The 21,303-nt window shown below is 32.1% G+C and overlaps 1 protein-coding gene across 1 annotated transcript in view; it reads right to left on the bottom strand.

The window, feature by feature from the left end:
- Positions 1-20,529, bottom strand: part of Gmap (Golgi microtubule-associated protein) — a 147,371-nt gene extending 126,842 nt beyond the window's left edge. Inside the window, exon 1 of the mRNA XM_089649631.1 lies at positions 20,191-20,529. Coding sequence (XP_089505757.1) covers positions 20,191-20,367 — 177 coding nt within the window. The 5' untranslated portion in view covers positions 20,368-20,529. The remainder of the gene's footprint in view (positions 1-20,190) is intronic.
- Between the last annotated feature and the right edge of the window lie 774 nt (positions 20,530-21,303).

Here is a 21,303-nt window from a genome sequence, read left to right as displayed (position 1 = left end):
AGGCTTAATATATCAGGGCTGTCTATAATACCATTGACAATTGAACTTTGTGGCGGTACATACCAAAACTATTTATATCAAGCACCACTTATGTTTAATATTCTTCCAAATCATATTAAGTCTACCAATTCCTTAGTTAAATTTAAAAAGTTAAGTAAGTTGTTTGTATTGACAGACGATTGTCTTAATATTTTTTCATCCTTGTGCTTTCTTAAATAATAAGATTTTATTTAAGTCCCATTTGCTAAAAATTGAATGTCACCCAAGCTGTGTTTATTATCTACTTGTTTCTTTTTGGAAATAATAATGATTAATTATTAGTTATGGTTCAAATATTGTTACAATATACTGTCAAATTACCCAACTTGTAACTCATCTAATACATATTTTTTCTCCCTTCTAGAAATATTTTGTGTTTGTATGAAGTAGGTATTACTTTATGTTTGTGATAACTCTGCTTCACTCAAATGTAAATTGTTAGCCTCGATACAGGCTTGGTCCTAGTGAGGTTGATTTTTATAAGAAAAACGTGATTTATGTATAGTGAGCAATAAATAAATTAAAATTAAACAAAAGATAAACATAGAATAAAGAAGACCACAAGAACTGTGAGGTGGGCGTGTAACGAACCAAAAGCCTGGCCAAACGGGCATTTGATTTCCAATATAAATCCAGTGTTTCATCATCATTATGAAATTCAAATGGGATGGCGATATATGTTAGGCTAGCGCAAGAGATAGAGAGAGAGAGCGTATTCTAAATGGGTGAGAACCCAAAGGAATTAATTAATTATATTGTTTTCCATTCAAATTTACATGTAAGGCATTTCTAGTCTGTATTATCTATTCAGTGATGTACAGTATCAGTATATAAATCTTAACTAAAGGTCAATAGTTATGAGTCTATACAGGGTGTCCGGGGGTAAAGTGCACTAACTTCGGGGGTGATTCTACATGATTTCAGAAGTAAAAAAGATGAGTAACTTTTTTAGAAATTACGATGTTTTAAGACGAAGCTTAATGCTAAATTACTATTTTGAATTATCTTTATAACGAATTGGTGTACATTATACATACCAAAAAATATTATTTAGATAAATTGAAGGTTTTCCTATCGTTTCGCTTGAGAAGAAAACAAATAAATAAATAAATTACTCTATAAAAAATATAAATGTAAGACTACTAAAAAAAATATATTTCAATAGAAATGTATGAACGCATTAAAGAAACAACTTTAAAAAATACAGTATTATGGCTAAGATTATCTGTGACAGTTTCACTTTATTACCTTTTTTGCTTTCTTATAAAATTATTTACAAAATAAATAAAAACCAGTTTTGTGCTTGAAATCGAACTTTTCTAGGCTCCGTTTGTCAAGCGATTTTAATGCCTATTGCCTACAATATAAGGGATACCAAGAATATACACATTTTTGGCTTGTAGCTTCCTCTTAAGGTGGTTTTTAGGTAAAAAAGTTGAATTGCTTTTATGGGAAAATATATTAGTATGCGAAAAAAAAGTTGGAATTTTACAAAAAAAGTTATTTATCTTTTTTACTTCTATCATAATGTAGAATCACCTCCCGAGGTTGGTGCACTTGATCCCCGCACACCCTGTATGTTATAATTATTGTAGGATAGATAAATGAAGTTGTAAAACGCCCCTAAAGTGACTTAACGAACAAGATGCTCAATAAATGTCATCCAATTAATATTATTATTATCTATTGGTGAAACCTTCTCAACAAAAAGTATAAAGGGTAACATGAAATTTCATTAAAAAAAAACAGGATTTACGCAAGGCACTGATTTGGGGCCACTGATATTTCAATTATTTAATATGGAAATCGAAAAGTTCGCGCACTCTCCATAAATTGATTAACAATTGGCTTCTGGACTTAAGGCGAAGCTGAAAGCTAAATCACTATTCTGATTAATCTTTATAACGAATTGGTATATATTATGAATACCAAAAAATATGCTTCAGATAATTTTTTTTCAATAAAGGTTTTTCTATCGATTCGCTTGAGTAGAATACAAATAAAAAAATAAATTACTCAACAAAAAAATATAAATGTAAGCTACTAATTTTTTTTTTCAATAGAAATGTATGAACGCAAAAAGGAAAGAAATTTTCAAAAATACTGGTTTATAGCTAAGATTATCTGTGACAGTTTCACTTCATAAACTTTTTTGATTTCTTATAAAAAATTTTTACAAAATAAATAAAAAAACAGTTTTGTGGTTGAAATCGAACGTTTATAGACTACGTTTGTCAGGCGATTTTAATGCCTATTACCTACATTATAAGGAATACCAACAATATACACATTTTTGGCTTGTAGCTTCCTCTTAAAGATTAACAACAAATGTTTAGTACGTTCGTATAATTATATTATATATTTTTGCCTTCTAGACCTAAAATTCCCACCATACGTCACAAACTCAAATATTATGTACTATAAACACGTCTTAAATCAGTTCAATAATAATTCTTACACATATATTATAACACATCATACAAATAGTGAAAAAAAATGCTTAGCTAACTTATCTCATATATTGTGAACATGAAAGTAATTTCCACAATGTTATGTAAAAAGTAATTTCTCCAATGTTACGAATTTATTGTTTTGTATTTGTGTTACATTACCTACTACATATAAACCTATCAATTTCATAGTCCTGAAACGGGAAACCTTCCCAGTTGGACAGTCAAAGCTCCATTATTTTGTAATTGTATTTTTTAGTATCTAATAAACAAATAAATCGTAACAGTTATTTATAAAGCGCAATTTTGTAATAGTTCACCTCAAGTGAGCTTAAATTATTATTATCCTGCTGATATTGTATTAAATCCAATTAAACGTTAAAAAAGCTTAACCATAAATAATGCAGTAACTACAGATTGAGATATACTAAGATTTCAAATCATTTCCAAGAATTTTTTCTAAATGCATTTTTATCAGCGCCTATAACCGACAGTCTGTAGTATTCACCTTGTCGAATATTTTAAAAATTTCGATCAAGGACATTTGATTATCATGTGCTTTGTGCTTCCCAGACATGGCGCGACTTCGAGAATATTATTTATCTATTTTTCCATGGAAATACGAAAGCAAGGGGGTAAATTGACACTAACGACGGTTGACGTTTTTCACCATAACTAACCGTTAAAAAGTTATCTTGTTTAAACTAAACACACTGATAAAAGCGCCCCTCACTTCGAACACACGTGCATTGTCAAGAGACAGTTGTTAAAAAAAATAATATTCAAAGTATTCTTACGTTTGATTGTTTGTAACATCACCATCATGCATTTTTTTGCATGCTAACAAAATTTATCAGAAAAAATATATCAGCATTTAAACTGCCAAACCAATTTTTTTGATAAGTTGCATTTTAACCCCCCAGGCCTCTGGCATATTGACCGTTATATTTCTTAAAGACGTTGTCATTAGATCAGAGAATTTCTATTTATTTCCGCTTTGAAATAAAATGTAAAAGTAAATGGAATATTTCTGAAAGTATCCGAAAACTAAAAACTGTTTTTGAAATATGAAAATTTGGAATGTAAATATAAAAAAGTTTAAAAAAGGTCTCACCCTACGCTATTCATCTAAACATTAAACTAAAATTACTAATAATGAAAAATAAATACAAATGTATTACAAACATTCATTAATATTATATAGATTTCTTACAAAAATAAAGTTGGTTGTTTACAGGTGGAAAAAATATAATAAGCAGTAATTGTCAATTGAAGTACTAGTACATATTGAATCATTTGGCGGGTTGGAAATAAGCCGACATAGCTTAGTGGTTTCAGAGCACCTGACCGGACATCAGAAGGTACGGGTTCAATTCCCGTTGGCGGCATTTATTTTTACTAGGGAGATATTTTATTAAAAAAAAATAAAAAAATCAATTTGTATTGATATTTCAGGCGACTAATTATTGCTTATAATTATTTGTTATCCTTTGTGCTATGCATAAAACCTTGGCTTATAAACATTAGTTTATCATTAAAAATAACATATGATTAAAATTAGTTAAATAGTGACAATTACTCAACAGTTTACTTTGCTACAGAGTTTGTCAAATATATTCAAACAGGTGCCTTTTTTGGACAATAGTCCCTTTTGATAGATTCTCTGGTCGCCAGACATATATACTGGTACCACATCTGTTTAATTGTACATACCGAGTATTGGAGCCAGCTCTAATATATTTTATCACTTCGTACATATTATTTTGATCGTCAGTACGAATTAGGGGAAAAATTGGGCTCAGAAATATGGTGGCTTAAGTCAATGCGAGCGAGTCAAAACATTTGACATCAACAAAACATATGGTAGCATATTTAAAATATATTTTTTTAAGGAAGTGAAAATGAAAGTAAACATGTCTTCATTACTGATAAATCGGCGTTTACTGAAATACAATTCTTACAATGTTCATGCAAAAAAGAGATTACAAATATTAGAAGTTAGCATCAGTAATTATCTGTGTAATATAATTGTACGTTTTACATTACCTACATCATTAGGTGTGACCTGTTCTAAGGTAGGTGACAGGAATGTACAGTAAACATATTTCCATGTTATTGACAGAAAATTAGGAAATGTTATATTTAAATAAATATTGATGGAGAAGAATTAATAAAGTGTGTAGTGTCTGTCTTTTTAGACACCTGTTTAAAAATTCAACGACTAGGTTATATAAAAGGAAATAAAATAATAGAAAATGCAAGACATATAATCAATGCAAAAAAATAAGTTCGAAGCTGTTAATTTATTAAATACTTTTGATGATAAAATAGTTAAGTTGTATATTGTATTACGAAATTCAATTGCGATGGCGATATATAATTTTAGGCAAAAATATTAAGAGAGATAGACCGCTTGCTAAATGTTCTAGAACCAAAAGGTAATAAGTCGGTGGCACATTTTTTTCCATTCAAATATGGCACTTCTAGTTTTCTTATTTATTGTATGGTTTCGATAGAATATTGGCAGAATATTAATAATAAATTGAAAATGCTGTGAACCCAAATGGGAGCCTTGGGGAACCCTGTTTTGTTAATGTAAACGAATCATTTTTCAATAAAGAAATACCACAGATTACTTAAGAAAATATTGATATTGAAGAAAGCATTACTGCACAACAACAAACTTTACTTTGGAATTTAGAAAAATATTTTAGATTAGCACAGAACATCCCATAAAAAAGTTTACTCTTCGATCAGCCTTACCCGCACAGACTTTTGGCGGCAGGGCGGAAAGAGCCGACGAGTCACGAGGCTGGCCGAATGACGCTTCGTTCAGTGCAGAGAGCGTCGTCCCGTCTTGCCACGCTTATTACGCACGAGTCGGTTAACCACCCTAGGCGCGCCAAGAGATGTGTCACATCAAAAATCATCTTTTTACGAGTACCAAGTTAAGGCGAAGCTTAATGCTAAATCACTATTATGATTAATCTTTATAAAGAATTGGTGTACATTATGAATACAAAAAAATATGCTTTAGATAAATTGAAGCTTTTCCTATTGTTTCGCTTGAGTAGAATACAAATAAAATAATAAATTACTTAATAAAAATATAAATGTAAACTACTAAATTTTTTTTTTCAATAGAAATGTATGAACGCGTAAAGGAAACAACTTATAAAAAATACAGTATTATAGCTAAGATTGTTTTTGACAGCTTCGCTTGATTAATTTTTTTGCTTTATTATTAAATTATTTAAAAAATAAATAAAAACCAGTTTTGTGCTTGAAATTGAACGATTTTAGACACCGTTTGTTAAGCGATTTTAATGCCTATTACCTACGATATAAGGTATACCAAGAATATACACATTTTTGGCTTGTAGCTTCCTCAAAGGGAAAGAACTGAACCGGTATCAGGACTGCGCTTTGGTTCCTTCAACCTTTCGATAGCTGATGGTGTTTGTTCATGTTAATATTGACTATTTAAGATACATTTATCATGCATTACATTATTACGAGTAAGTATAGTTTATTAGAAGTTCTTTATATTTACAGTCCTCACTAGGGATTCCTGTTACGAGGCGGACTGTAGGTTGTCGTGTTGGTGTTTATACTTATGTTGTCTTCATATTTGTTATGATTTCTTCATCTTAATGTTTACTTAGTCATACTTAGAAGATTGAAGAAAAGAAGGAACAAGAAACTTGTTCTCCGTGGTATTTTGTATATCATTTGGAATGGCATTATATAATTTATTTGTGTGAAATTTAGGGATTTTCTAATAAATTTCTAAAAAAAGGGAAAATATGTATTTAATGTTATGGACCAAATGGACCAAACCTCACATTTACTGTGAGGTTTGGTCCATTTGGTGCACGTGCGTTGGTTAGTTAGGTATTCATTTTTAATTCAAAAATGAGTAAAGCATTTTTTTACTAGAGTTTTAAACTGAAAACATATAAAGTGTTTAAAATTTTATTTTGACGGAGTTCTTATTTAAGAGTTGATTTTTAAACTTCTTTCTCGATTCTTATGATGTCAGCAGAATATCTATGGCAAAAAAGCATTTCACATATTAAAAAAAAACTTTACATCTTGTTTCCTATAGTATGTTGAAACTAAACTTCTTTTCCTTCCTTTCCTTGAAAAGACCCTCCACACAAATCAAAGATGACAGAGGCAAGGTATTGAAAAAAAATTAACAAAAGAAATACTTTCCGAATATTGAATTAAAATAATTTTCCGATAAAAATAATATATTAAAGGTTTGTATTTCTCGTTTGTCTGAATTCCTGACAAGTATTTTTCCAAAACATTTTGAAAATGAAACTTAAATTCAAAACAAATCCGAGTTCAATGAACCACTGTTACAATCACTCAAAGTCAGACCCACAGCCAAAATTAGTATTTTTGATGATTGATAATGTGAGATCGGATTTCAAAATATTAATTTTAGGTTAAGTCAATTTTAAACCACCAACAAAATCATTTCATAATCCAACTACATGTCAGCAAAAATAGAGCTACGAAATTTTTTCGTGTTTTTTTTACTTCAGCCACTATAACTGTGGTTCACCCTTCATATATTGAAATACAGCCTTGTATGCAGAGCACTTCACGCCGCTGTAAACGACTGTTAGATTGTTGTTATAATTTCCTTACACCACAGCACAATATAGCGTCCCAGCCAACGGCAAAACGTTCCAGCCAACTGATAAGGCAACCGCGGCGAGATAACCAAATCAATAGTTCTGTACCCGCTTTAGTCAAATAAGCTTGGCTTGCACCAACATAATTCCTGGAAATTGTGTAAGGATATAAAATAATACTATTAGGGTTGGTACATTTAAAAAAAGAGGTTTTATGTTCAGTTCGACATAAAAGACATCTCTACAAAACAGGGTTCCCCAAGGCTTCCATTTGGGTCCACAGCATTTTCAATTTCTTATTAATATTCTGCCAATATTCTATCGAAACCATTCAACAAATAAGAAAACTAGAAGTGCCTTCTATACATATTTGAATGGAAACAGATGTGCCACTGACTTATTACCTTTTGGTTCTAGAACATTTAGCAAGCGGTCTATCTCTCTTACACTTGCCTGAAATTGTATATCGCCATCACAATTGAATTTCGTAATCATGGTGAAACACAGTTTTGTACGGAAATATATGCCTCGATTAGACTTATATTTAGAGCATGAAACACGGCTATAAGGCACTTCTTGAGTTATTCCTTAATCTGTGATCAAAATCTTTTTAATATTGAAAAGTTACTTAATCTTACTTTTTGCTGATGACCTCAAAATTCATAGAACTATTAAAAATATTTACCATTGCAACATTATTCAAGACAGAATCAACAAATTATTAATTTGGTGTAATGAAAATAGACTTTAATTCTCAAATGTCAAATAGTTGATTTTCTCGAATAAAAAATCCAGTGATTTTTGATTACAACATTGATAACAATGCTATCGAGACATTAACACAAATCAAAGACTTAGGCATCACTTTTCAATCAAATCTTTCATTTGTTAACCACATAGCAGAAATCTCTAATAAGGGCTTAAACATGTTGGGATTTATAACTAGACTAACCAGAAATTTTAACAATATAAAGTGTATTAAATTTTATATTTTGCCTACGTAAGAAGTCAACTTGAGTACAATTCTCCTGTCTGGAACCTACATTATAATATACATTTACAAGCTGTTGAAAGAATACAAAACAAATTCTTAGGTTTTATAAATTTTAAAATGGGTATTCCAGCAATTATGTTGAACTACAACACTCTGTTAAATTATATGAATATGCTCAAATTGTCAGACAGAAGAATGGTCTCTGACTTGGTATTTCTATATAAAATTCTAAATGATTTAGTTGATAGTCCGGTATTGCTAGAATTGATAAGCTTCCGGATTCCACAACGTAATACTAGAAGTCAGGATTTATTTCAGTGCAGAAATTCTGGGACTAACTACCGTATGTATTCCTCTTTGCCCAGAATACTAATGGAGGGAAACAATTATACTAAGTCAGTGGACATTCTCAATTTATCTTTAAACAAATATGAAATGTTGTTAATGAAGCAATTCAGTTATGTAGAATAAATAATGTATATTACTAAATATTTATATGTAAAAGCCCCGAAAAAGGGCGTTAATTAATAAATAATAATACAGGTAAAAATGTTACAGTGAATTTTACAAACCTCCTGATGTTTAAAACAACTTTTTTTCGCAATCTACACAAGGATATATACATACTGGGGTCGGCAGATTGATAGAATTACCTGTCATGTTCCATATGTCATAATGCAACCTTTATTTTTCTCATCTACCACTTCCTTTCCATCTTTCCCTTAAGAGGAAGCTACAAGCCAAAAATGTGTATATTCTTGGTATACCTTATATCGTAGGTAATAGGCATTAAAATCGCCTGACAAACTGAGTCTAGAAACGTTCGATTTCAAGCACAAATCTGATTTTTTATTTATTTTGTAAATAATTTTACAAGAAAGCAAAAAAGTTAATCAAGTGAAACTGTCACAGATAATCTTGGCTATAGTACTGTATTTTTTCTAAGTTGTTTCCATTACGAATTCATACATTTCTATTGAAAAAATATTTTTTTTAGTAGATTGCATTTATATTTTTTATTGAGTAATTTATTATTTTATTTGTAATCTAATCAAGCGAAGCGATAGGAAAACCTTCAATTTATCTAAAACATATTTTTTGGTATTCATAATGTACACCAATTAGCTATAAAGATTAATCAAAATAGTGATTTGGCATTAAGCTTCGCCTTCAGGTACATAAAGGTGGATCTTTTTTCTTGCTCACCCAATAATGGACAATCGTTTAATTACTTCTCCTTTTCAAAATGAATCATTTCAATTTGAGGGAATAAAAATGTATTGTGAAATAACTACATGAGATTTTGGATATTAGGTAATTTTAAATAGCATGATATTAATATCAATGTATCGAATTTTTTCTCTATCCTTATTAAAAAAGTTGTTTCCTTTACGCGTTCATACATTTCTATTTAAAAATTTTTTTTGTAGTTTTTATTTAGGAAAACCTTCAATTCATCTACCGCATATTTTTTGGTATTCATAATGTAAACTAATTCGTAATAAATATTAATCAAAATAGTGACTTAGCATTAAGCTTCGCCTTAAATTACTTTCCAATGTCTTATGTTCATAAAGGCTCAGAAAACAATTTTTAAAATAATTCTAAGGCTTTTTGTTTTTGTTTTTGTTATTTGTTTTTGGGGGTGTTATGCCGTGTTGCGCTACCTCCTTCTTTAGCCAACGTTTCGGACAACATTGCAGTGTCCATCATCAGGGCAGATGTGTTATTTAAATAACACCCCAAAAACAAATAACAAAAATACTTTTGGCCGTGAAAATATTAAATCATATTTGAATTCTAAGGCTACCTATAATTACAGACTCGAATCTAATTTTTAATATTATGAATGTGTTTGATGTTCGACAGCTATAAATGCAAAAAATCCTAATTCATCTAATACAAGTATAGGTATGTTCAAAGGTATTAGGAACTAACACGAAAAATTCTGCCTCAACACAGGCTAGCCTGGTGAGGCGGTATTTGAGAAACCTCAACTAACTGTATTGTTATTTTCTTTTTACCTTCACAATATTATGTTTGTATTTTTCTGTTAATTTTATAACCTTAAATATAAAAGTTACAAATACCATAATATGTATTTATAGTTTTAATGTGTAAACTTTCCTAAATAAAGATATTATTATTATTATTATGTTAATTCAAGGCCACCCCGTTACTTACCTTTCATTTCATTTAATATCCTTTCCTTTCCCTTTCCTCAATACTTTCCATCCCTGGGATTATATTGGGTTCATTTGCACACCTTTCCATTTATAACAACAACAAAAAATTGACAATTTTCAAAATATGTATATTATATTTAGAGACACTCATTCATAGCTTTCATTTTTAAGAAATGTAGCATTGATTCTTGAAAAAATAGCTTTAATTTTGCGTTTAAAAAAAAAAAAAAACACCGAGGATTTATATTCTTTTCAAAAAACCGCTCATTTCTTCTCCACACGGTGTCTTTTCTTTCATACTCAGTTTAATTCAAACATTGTCATTCCATTACTAACTGTACAATGCGGAAAATACATTTTAATTAATTCATAAATCATAAAATCACAAAAATAACAATATCACTAAAATTTACGAAAAATGCTTCAAAAATCTATACTAGCGCCATCTACTATACTAACCTCCAACTATTATAATTAAAACGTCTTTCAAAAGGTTTGCGTCATTGCTAACCCTTGACTAGGCCTAATGGGGTTCATTTTTATAACTAATTTATTATTGAATGTTTCACGCAGTTTAACATTAGTAAAATAACAATAGGTAATTATTTTTCCGCGTACAAAGTGATAAATACATTACATAATTTATAAGGAAATATCTAGCTACAAAATAAGGACTCACCAATGAAAAGAAAATTATTTTAGTATAAGCAGTAACAATGAGATTAGTAAATACTAGAAATGTGATAAAACGGAATTTTTTTTACGAAAACAATGCGAAATATAATAATAAGTGCGACTTAAATAAACAACAATAATATATGATGATAATATTTTTTATGTGGCACCTCACAGGCAGGGGAGCTTTGTCGCCATCTGGTTGGGCAGCTTTGTGAGGCGGCTTAAGGTAGGGGCTGTATAAAGGGATTTATTAATGCGGGTCTTGAAGAGGCCCGGATTGTATGAAGGAGGAAACATAGATGCCGGTAGCTTGTTCCACGACATAAAAACGAGTCGAAGAAGCCGCCCAATCTCATAAATCCAACATCGACTGTGAAAGAGTGTTCCGCTCGTGTATGTCGAGTTTCACGCACGTGCACCGAGGATCTGTGGAGCAGGCTCCATTAAAATACCTGTAGAACAGACCCAGAATTCCCACATTGAGTCTGTGCATTATAGATGGCTATAGGTTTGTTAACAATGGATTATCAATCAGACGGACGACCCTCGTTTGCACAGAATCAAGCAGGATTATCAAGTATTATGGGACTCTAGCCCAGAGGTGGCAACCAAAACGGGAGTGAATGAAAAATTAAAATGTTATTATGGGAATTTAAAACAAAAACCAAAAGCGTAAAGCTGAAAATCTGTCTGTTTACTGAATTTTAGGTCACAGTGTCATTTATTAATTATTATTTATTTATGTCTTCCGTAGAACGGTTATGCACCAATATATCACAGATAAGATTACAAATTTGAGGTAAAAGTAAGTATAAAAAAGTCATGGATGTAGTATTACCATTTGTGATATGCGTCAAGAGATAGTTGCTAAATGCTGAACTCTCTGTAAGTCATGTTGAAAACGTCGATTGGCAATGTAGCGATTCGCTCTGTTACTTCGCGCATTCTGGTAGACAGAAGTCCTCGCTTTCCGAGTATAAAAGAGTGCATGGGATCTCCCACGAGTATACTTGTTAGGAACAAATAAGTTAACCTCTTTCAACAGAGGTGGATTAAGTTTAGTTCCAAAGATTAACTTAAAAATTAGTGTTTAATTAAAAATATTTTTCAACGTGCTTGAAATGAAGCATTCCTGTAAAGAACAAGGATGGATACATAAATGGATAGTATGTATATTCTCTCATATACAGATAACGTTTGAACCTATTTTGTACTTTTTCTATTTCTAGGATACGGTTTTGTGCAGAAGGGGCCCAAATGATGGAGCGATATTCTAGGATATCATGAATTATGAAGCATGGATATTTCAAATTAACTGTTACTTTTTCGCTTATAGGTAATGTTGGTACATAGTAGGAAAATTCAAATATTTTCAGGTCAATGTAAGAAGGGAATGTTTGTTTTTTTCTTTTTAAGAGAGGAAAGACCAAATATTGTAAGGACAAATTAATACATACAAGTTAACCCACTTTATAACTCGATATCACAACAGTTTTAACACTTCACTGAACACAACAATTAGAAAACAATGTTATCTAGAATCAACAAACATATTTTACAACGCAATCGCAACAATTTCATTATCTTAGAATATTCAGTTTATCTAGACTTAACTCGCTGCCATAGTGGGCTTTTACAATTACTACGGCAATGGCACGGCGCGGAATGACGGCTTTGCAGATCTCCTGGTTCCTCTCTTGTTCCTTGTACCACTAATTTCCGGACACTGTGTAAAATACATAAAGTATTTTACTTATAGGAGCGGATGTTGTCAATCTGTTTTATTTTTATTATTTGTCTTTTTTTACATTTTATTACTAGCTGTACCCCGCCACGCGTTGCTGTGGCTCAGTCTATCTGTGCAGATAGAGAAACAATAGCGCGTGTTGATTTTACGTCCAACAGATGGCGCTGGTTAAAAAAAAACATGTCTGTCCAACAGATGGCGCTGTTTTTAAAATAAATAAAAAGTTTTTACCTGTCACAGGTGACATCTATATAATATAGGTATATAAGAACACACACGTATTCAAATGCAACATTGTGTTAAATTTCAAAGTAATCTGGGAAGAACTTTCGGAGATCTAAGATTTTGAACAAAAGGACATTTAAAATTTTATTATATCTATTAAAGTGAAGACGTTATACAGATTCAAATGCAACATTGTGTCAAATTTCAAAGCAATCTGGGAAGAACTTTCGGAGATCTAAGATTTTGAACAAACGATCATTTAAAGTTTTATTTTATCTATTAAAGTGAAGACGTTATACAGATAGTTCCCTAAGCACTCAGGCCATGGGCCCATTGTCCTATCTTTCATTTCACCTCAATCCCTTGAGTTCGTTTCCAGGTCCCTTGAGGGCCTCTGTTTTCCTGCGTATGGATCCTCTGAAAAATCCTGTAGCTAAGGGTTTTCCCGTCGGAAGTTCCTTTTCATTGGGCTCCCTGAAGGTCCCCTCCACAAAGGTGGTCTCAGCTCTCATCTCCACTCCCCTTTCGTTCCCTAAAGGCTGCTAGTTTTTTTGTTTGAGTGGTCCATTTTTGGGCCTCACCAACGGTGGAGTATCTAGGAAAATAGAAGGTCCACCTCAGCAGAGCCCCGAGTGCTGGGGTAAGGTCTAAATACTCCGATATACGTCCCTGTATCTGTACACTGTTCCCCAGGTCATTCAGCCTCAGCACAGTGGCTCACACCTTGTCTTGGGATGGCTATTGCGAGTTATGTCTCCACTTTCTGAGTGACGGGTTTGCCACACTTAATAGGCCAGTCAATAAAGGCTCAAAATGAGGCTAACCCAAACATTAATTCCTCCGTCGATGAAATTTTTGCAGTCACGTGGAGTATCATTTAGGGATGACGAATGACAAGAGATCCAACAAAATATTTAACGGGAAGTTAGTTATTTTTAGCAAAAACTGAAAAAAAATTATAACTCTCGCTGGAAAAGTACTTCTTTCGAGAACTCTTCACATATTGTTAGTATTAATTAATATCCACCTGATTAAATAGAAATCCAACAATATTTTTGTAGGGAAAGTGTTTTTTTTAAAAGAGATTTGTTTTTTAATTCTATTGTTGCCGGGAAAATTCCTCCCTCCAATTTTTGATCACGGAGTGTCTTTATATTGGTGTTTGCTTTATTTAATCAAAAGATCCAACATTTTTTTCTTTTGGAACATGCTTTTTTGATATCAGTCAAAAATATCGCTCCGGAAAAATCCTCCGACCAATTTTTTTACGCCAAGTTGATGGGATAGCTATGTAAAAACGATTTCTTCAAAGATCCAACAAAATTTTGAACGGCAACCTATTTTTTTAAATTAATTTCGAACGCACGCTCATTTCGCGTGATTTTTGGATGAACGGGAGCCCGCGGGGTAAGGGGAGGGGTGGGACTAGTCGCACGGGGGGCAAGCAAGCCGTTCGGCGCGAGATATAGCTGACCGCTGCTGTGGGGACTTGGGATTTCGCGTGAATTTTGGATGAACGGGAGCCCGCGGGGTAAGGGGAGGGGTAGGGCTAGTACCATTCGGGACTACGCTACGCGTTTGACGGCCGCTTCTAGAGTCTGTGTAAAATTAACAAACGGCAAATTGCATGGTTTATTGACAACGCTTCGTAATCTGCTTTCAATTCGAGCTTTTCAAACCACAATTCCTTATGGATTAATAAATCCAATATGGACTTTTTGTAAATTGGACCATTTTTATTCGAAAAAGAATCTGAACTCATCAATTTTATCAATAAATTGATTACACTTTTCAAAAAACTTTTTGTACATAGTTACATTGAAAAGAAAAAAAACATGACAATACTTCTATTAAAATCGAAAATAAAGTTTGCAGTTAATAATTAATAACACAATTCTGAAACGAATTGATATTTGCCCTGAAACCGGGTAAAAACCATAAAAAAATGTTGCTTTATGATAAGGGTTGGTACATTCAACGATAGTTAAAATACATTTTTATTAATAATTTAATTCATAACAAAACATAACACACTTTGGTAAACGTTACGAATTCCGCTTCACGGTAAATATGGATTGTTTATTTGAATTGATACTTGAATTTAGTTATATTATTACTAAAAGTGACTCTTAATGTTGGGGAAAACCTAAAAAAATATACACTTCAAATTTTTATTTCGTTTAAATTATTTCACATATACGATAATACACCGGTCGTCAACCAAAATCATAACGCCATATTCCATTTGTTCGCGAGATTTCAAAGCAACTACAAAGTAGACATGGGAAGATTCATTCACAATAATGAATCAATTCAGTCTTATTCACCTGGTCAAGTGAACTAATTCATTGAATTCATTCATTTAATTCCTTGATTCGACACTTTATTTTGGTTTTGTACGTAGATTGCTCACATTTAGGAAACTTAAAGAAAGCAATAATGAACCATTTTTTCGCATTCACATAAATGTGTTCGTTTTGAAAAAAACATTTTAAATAAACACACAAAAAATATCAAATATAGGGATTTATTTTGTACATTGCAGAAGTACATTTATAACTTTACTTAGAAAACCTGTATTTGTAAGCTTTACACTTTATAGCACAGAGTTCTTAAAGCGAGGAGAGCTTTGGAGTAACTTTAGAAAAAAACAATATGTCGTTCCACAAAATAAACATGTTACAAACTTTTTAATAAATATGTTATTTTACGAACAAAAATTAAAAGTAATTTTACAAGTCACTAATAAAATCGTTGAAATGGGTGCCGCAAAGGACATGGAAGGCGCAGGGCGCTGGACCTGGAGAGGAATAGTCGGATGTTTATTTTTTAACTCCCCTAAAATAATATATTTTTTATGTAAAGGTTATCTTAAGGTACCTACTTTTTGTAGTAAATATGTAGATAGTTTTACGAAGAAAGATAATAATAATTTTATTCTGGGATTCAGTTTGCCAGCAAAAAATTTCTATGCAAAAAAAAGAAAAATCGAGTGGGACTTTTTACTTTTGGTATTGTTTAATGATGTTTTACCTTCGTTTTTATAGGAAAAAGCAACATATTGAATAGCCAAGATGTCTTCCAGAAAAAGGATCGAACTTTGGTGTTACTTTTCTGAAGTAGATGGAGGGATGCATTGCTCCACAATTTAGAAATGGGAGTTAAAAAATAAACATCCGACTATTCCTCTCCAGGTCCAGCGCCCTGCGCCTTCCGTTTCCTTTGCGGCACCCATTTCAACGATTTTATTAGTGACTTGTAAAATTACTTTTAATTTTTGTTCGTAAAATAACATATTTATTAAAAAGTTTGTAACATGTTTATTTTGTGGAACGACATATTGTTTTTTTCTAAAGTTACTCCAAAGCTCTCCTCGCTTTAAGAACTCTGTGCTATAAAGTGTAAAGCTTACAAATACAGGTTTTCTAAGTAAAGTTATAAATGTACTTCTGCAATGTACAAAATAAATCCCTATATTTGATATTTTTTGTGTGTTTATTTAAAATGTTTTTTTCAAAACGAACACATTTATGTGAATGCGAAAAAATGGTTCATTATTGCTTTCTTTAAGTTTCCTAAATGTGAGCAATCTACGTACAAAACCAAAATGAAGTGTCGAATCAAGGAATTAAATGAATGAATTCAATGAATTAGTTCACTTGACCAGGTGAATAAGACTGAATTGATTCATTATTGTGAATGAATCTTCCCATGTCTAGTACTAAATGAAGCCACCGCGTGGAAAGGCTCGGTCATTAGTCCGCCGTTTCCCATAGTCAAGCCCATTATTCGATCCCCTCCCATATGTTTTCTTAAATACATTGGCATCAATATTTTAAATTATGACAATTGTAGTGAAAATGATTTGCAAAGTGAACAACCATCTTCTTCAAAAAAATCCAAGTTTGCAGCGTAATTATTTCATCCGAATTAATTCAACAAACCTTTTTTGAAACACAGATTTTTTTTTATATTAACAGCTAATTTATTTTTTTTCCTCGCAATTAACACATTTATGAGGGGCATGTTATTTGTTTTATCTAGATTCTAGATAGTATAAAAATATTTCTTATGATCTTATTGTGAAAAAAATGTGTATTTTAAAATGTAGTTCCATTTCTATATTTTTTCTATCTTCTGTTTCTATAATAACAAAAATAATATCAACCTTTGTACCTTATTTTATTGTATTTTTGTTTTATTTTTTTGGTCAGTTAGTAAATGATCTCTAATTTTAGTTTCGCAGAGTAATGTTTTTAAAGTGTAAAACTTTTTTTCATATTATAATAGATTTTGATTCAACAATAAAACGTTAAAAATAAGAACTGATCCCAATTGTTGTCATTGTATTGTAGTTACCTATAATGTCTTATAATTAATATTATTATTCCACACTAACTACACCCATTTAGTTTTCGGTCACATAAATAGGCAGTTGTCAAAATAATGAATTGGTTAAAATAACATTATATTATGCAAGTATTTTAAAATTAAAATTGATATTATAGAAGCTTTACGTCTCTTTCATTGATTTTAACAACGCTTTCGGAAATGCCTGTTTGTGTTGCTTTTTATTGAGAATTTGAGAATTATGAAACAACCTCATTTACAATGCCACGATAATTTAAAAATATATATTGAGTTTGTTTATATTGCACTTCGCATATAAACCATTAGTAAAATTTAATATAATTCAATGGTTAATATAAAACACTTTTACAGTAATAACAGTTTTTGTAATTTTTGTCCCAAGTCCCCACCGCGGCTTACTCCGCGGGCAACGGTCAGCTAGGTATATCCCGCTCCCGCGCCGAACGGCTTGCTTCCCCCCGTGCGACTAGCCCCACCTCTCCCCTAACCCCGCGGGCTGCCGTTCATCCAAAAATCACGCGAAATGAGCGTGCGTTCGAAATTAATTTAAAAAAATAGGTTGCCGTTCAAAATTTTGTTGGATCTTTGCAGAAATCATTTTTACATAGCTATCCCATCAACTTGGCGTAAAAAAATTGGACGGAGGATTTTTCCGGAGCGATATTTTTGACTGATATCAAAAAAGCATGTTCCAAAAGAAAAAAATGTTGGATCTTTTGATTAAATAAAGCAAACACCAATATAAAGACACTCCGGGATCAAAAATTGGAGGGAGGAATTTTCCCGGCAACAATAGAATTAAAAAACAAATCTCTTTAAAAAAAAACACTTTCCCTACAAAAATATTGTTGGATTTCTATTTAATCAGGTGGATATTAATTAATACTAAAAATATGTGAAGAGTTTTCGAAAGAAATACTTTTCCAGCGAGAGTTATAATTTTTTTTCAGTTTTTGCTAAAAATAACTAACTTCCCGTTAAATATTTTGTTGGATCTCTTGTCGTTCGTCATCCCTAAATGATACTCCACGTGACTGCAAAAATTTCATCGACGGGGGAATTTTTGCATACCTCAAACTCTTTATTGATTGGCCTATAAACGCTATGTTTCAGTGAAACTTGAATCACATATATGTAATCACACAGGGATACGGCGATAGCCGTCTATGCACTGAATTTTCTACATTCTTCGTTATAAGTATGTCTTATTAAGAATGTACAGTGTATAAGTATCCTTTCAAAGTTGATTGATATACACTTTTTTGGATATTTATACCTATTTAACCTGATATATGCGGCTGTCGTATATGTAATCCATAGACGGCTATCTAGTATTCCTGTACAATCTGAAATTCTTCACATTATTACAAATACAGCGTGAATTAAGACTGATATAATAAAATCAGAACTGCCCCGTAGAATTGAAACTAATCAATACAATCCACTAATTTATACATTGTGCAAAATTGAATCTGCTGTCTATTTTAAATATATGTATAGTTGATCCCACGAGTGTGAAACTTTTCAGGCAAAATTTCGATAACAATTTACTTCAAACTTCTAAAAAATATGCCCAAATTATTGAAATAACACATTGTTTCAACTTAATTACTACAATAAACAACTGTGTATTTACGTCGTGGGAGGTGAAAAAACATGCACAAAATAGGTTATTTAGTTCGTAGTTTGGATTATTTAAATAATTTGTGCATGTTTAGATTCAAGCGGAACCTTTCGACAAATGTCACATCACAATAACAAAATCAAACATGGCGTCAAAACATGGGAAACTTTGATTGAAAAAATATAAAATTTGAATGCATCTTTTACCATCTCCCCCCCATGTTAATAATGCTTTCTTGTAGTAGTTAACACACTTCAAGAGGACGAAAATAGGAACTATTTTGAAAAAAATGGATTTTGCTTTAAACAGCTATACCTATCTTTGAAAATAATACATACTATATTTGAATTTTCACAATTTCAACTATGAAAGTACTGCGAAATTAAAACCTATTTTGTAATACAACCCATAAACTGAATTTAAAGTCAGTTTTGGGCCATTTAGTGATGTTTTGAGTAAAAAATTTACGTAATTTATTAATTAATTACAATCAGTACAAAAAAAGGATTTCTGCATCTCCAGTGCCATAAGTTTGAGGAATTATAGCCCATTCTAAAGGTTTAGTGTAGTTTGATTTTGATTAAATATTCTTCCACACAAGAGACGAGAAGATAAGAAAACGGGTGACTTGTATCACATTGTTTTTGTAAATACATATTTATGGTTGGGATCAGCACAAAAAGATTGGTATAGAATATTCATATAGAATTATCAGACTGCAATGCCTTACAATCATTCAAGTAGGTCCTGCGTAAAATATATAACTACCCTTCCCGCCGGAAGTGTGTCAAGATGAAACAAAGTGTTTTTCACAGCCTGTGACATCTGCAAATATGTAAATACAGAATAATATTATTGTTTATTTCGTAAGGCCTAGATAAACAGAAACTAAGTAGGTATAAGCGTGGTATAGGTAAACCAGATTCACAAGATGACATAAACAAACGTCAGAATGGTGATTTTGAATGAATGTAATAGTTTTTGCACCTGACAAATAATATCACTCCACTAGTTGCAAATGGACTCATTTCCGATATTACACATACTAAACCGGCAATAGAGCACTTGTGAACCTAATTGAATATGCAAATTAACACTTGTACAAATCGTAAGTGAGCTCAACAAGAACCAGACAGTTCATAACCTCAATAGTAAAAACATGACAGATGACTTCAAACGCAATAAAAAACAAGATGTCATTAGATTTACGATGTAAATTTTGCTCACCTCTGCATCTTGACTTGCAGCTAATGATTGTAATTCTTTTATCTTGTCATTGGCGGCAGAAACTTCAGTAAAAGGGTCAGTATCTTCAACAATACCCTCGGAAAACACTTCATTGGCCAAATTTTTAAACTGACCTTTGAGACCACTCAAACTCTGATTTAAATTGAGCCACGACATTTTTAAACAGTTTTTAAGATGGCAGGAGTAATTGTAAACACTTGGGTAATATTATACGCGACGGGGGACATTAAACAAACTGGAAAAATGTAAATATTGACTCGGTTTGACATGACACTGCCGTGTTGGCAAAACAACTCCACCATGTTTTTGCGAGCGCAGTTTGACGTTTATGAAATATATGGTTTGGCAGACATTTTCACAACACAAGAAACCGGGGCTAGTTGTTATGATCATAAAATAACAGCGCGGGATTTCCCGCGTTTTCAAAAATTTCTCTTTTACGCAGAATGTATTTTATTTAAAGCTCGCACAACATAGAGTTCACCCAAACTACTCAATCTTGCGAAACTGTGAAACGTCACTAAGAAACATTATTTTTAAAACAATAGCTTCCCACAGGAGGCCCTTAGGAAAATAATTTCCCTAAGGGCCTATCTCATCTTTGTGGATGCTATGTTGAGGATTGTTTTTAAGGAAGGGAAGGAAAAGGATATGACGGGTAAGTAGGAATCTGAGGTTCAGTGTGTCCAGGAGTAACGGATGTGTGAATTAATCCCTCCCTCTGCGGTGCAAGGCGGTGGGTCGAGAGAGTCCTGCTGGAGACGTAGGTGAGACAGCCTAGGCCTAGACAACCCTCACCCCATGAACCCGGGCACCCCTGCTAAGTCACCAACTGCAGCGAACCACTTGGCCTTTTGCCTTGTTTTCGAATTTGAAACAACCAAGATTTTCAAGTATTTTTTTTATTGGAATCATGGTTATTTATTGAATCATCGTTATCATTTATGAAATCGAATACTTCACTAGTTTGAAATATGCTGTATGCATAAGTTGCGAGTAGGTACTGTGTTCGCATCGACATTCGTTGCAATAACCCATAAGTGAGTAGGTACTTTATTTATGCCTGTAACCTACGAAGTAGGCCAAGGAGAG

Source organism: Hesperophylax consimilis, chromosome 30, assembly GCF_061612785.1.
Source record: "Hesperophylax consimilis isolate HC1 chromosome 30, BYU_Hcon_1.0, whole genome shotgun sequence".
NCBI classification, from domain to species: Eukaryota; Metazoa; Arthropoda; class Insecta; order Trichoptera; family Limnephilidae; genus Hesperophylax; species Hesperophylax consimilis.
This window is presented reverse-complemented; position numbering and strand designations above follow the sequence as displayed.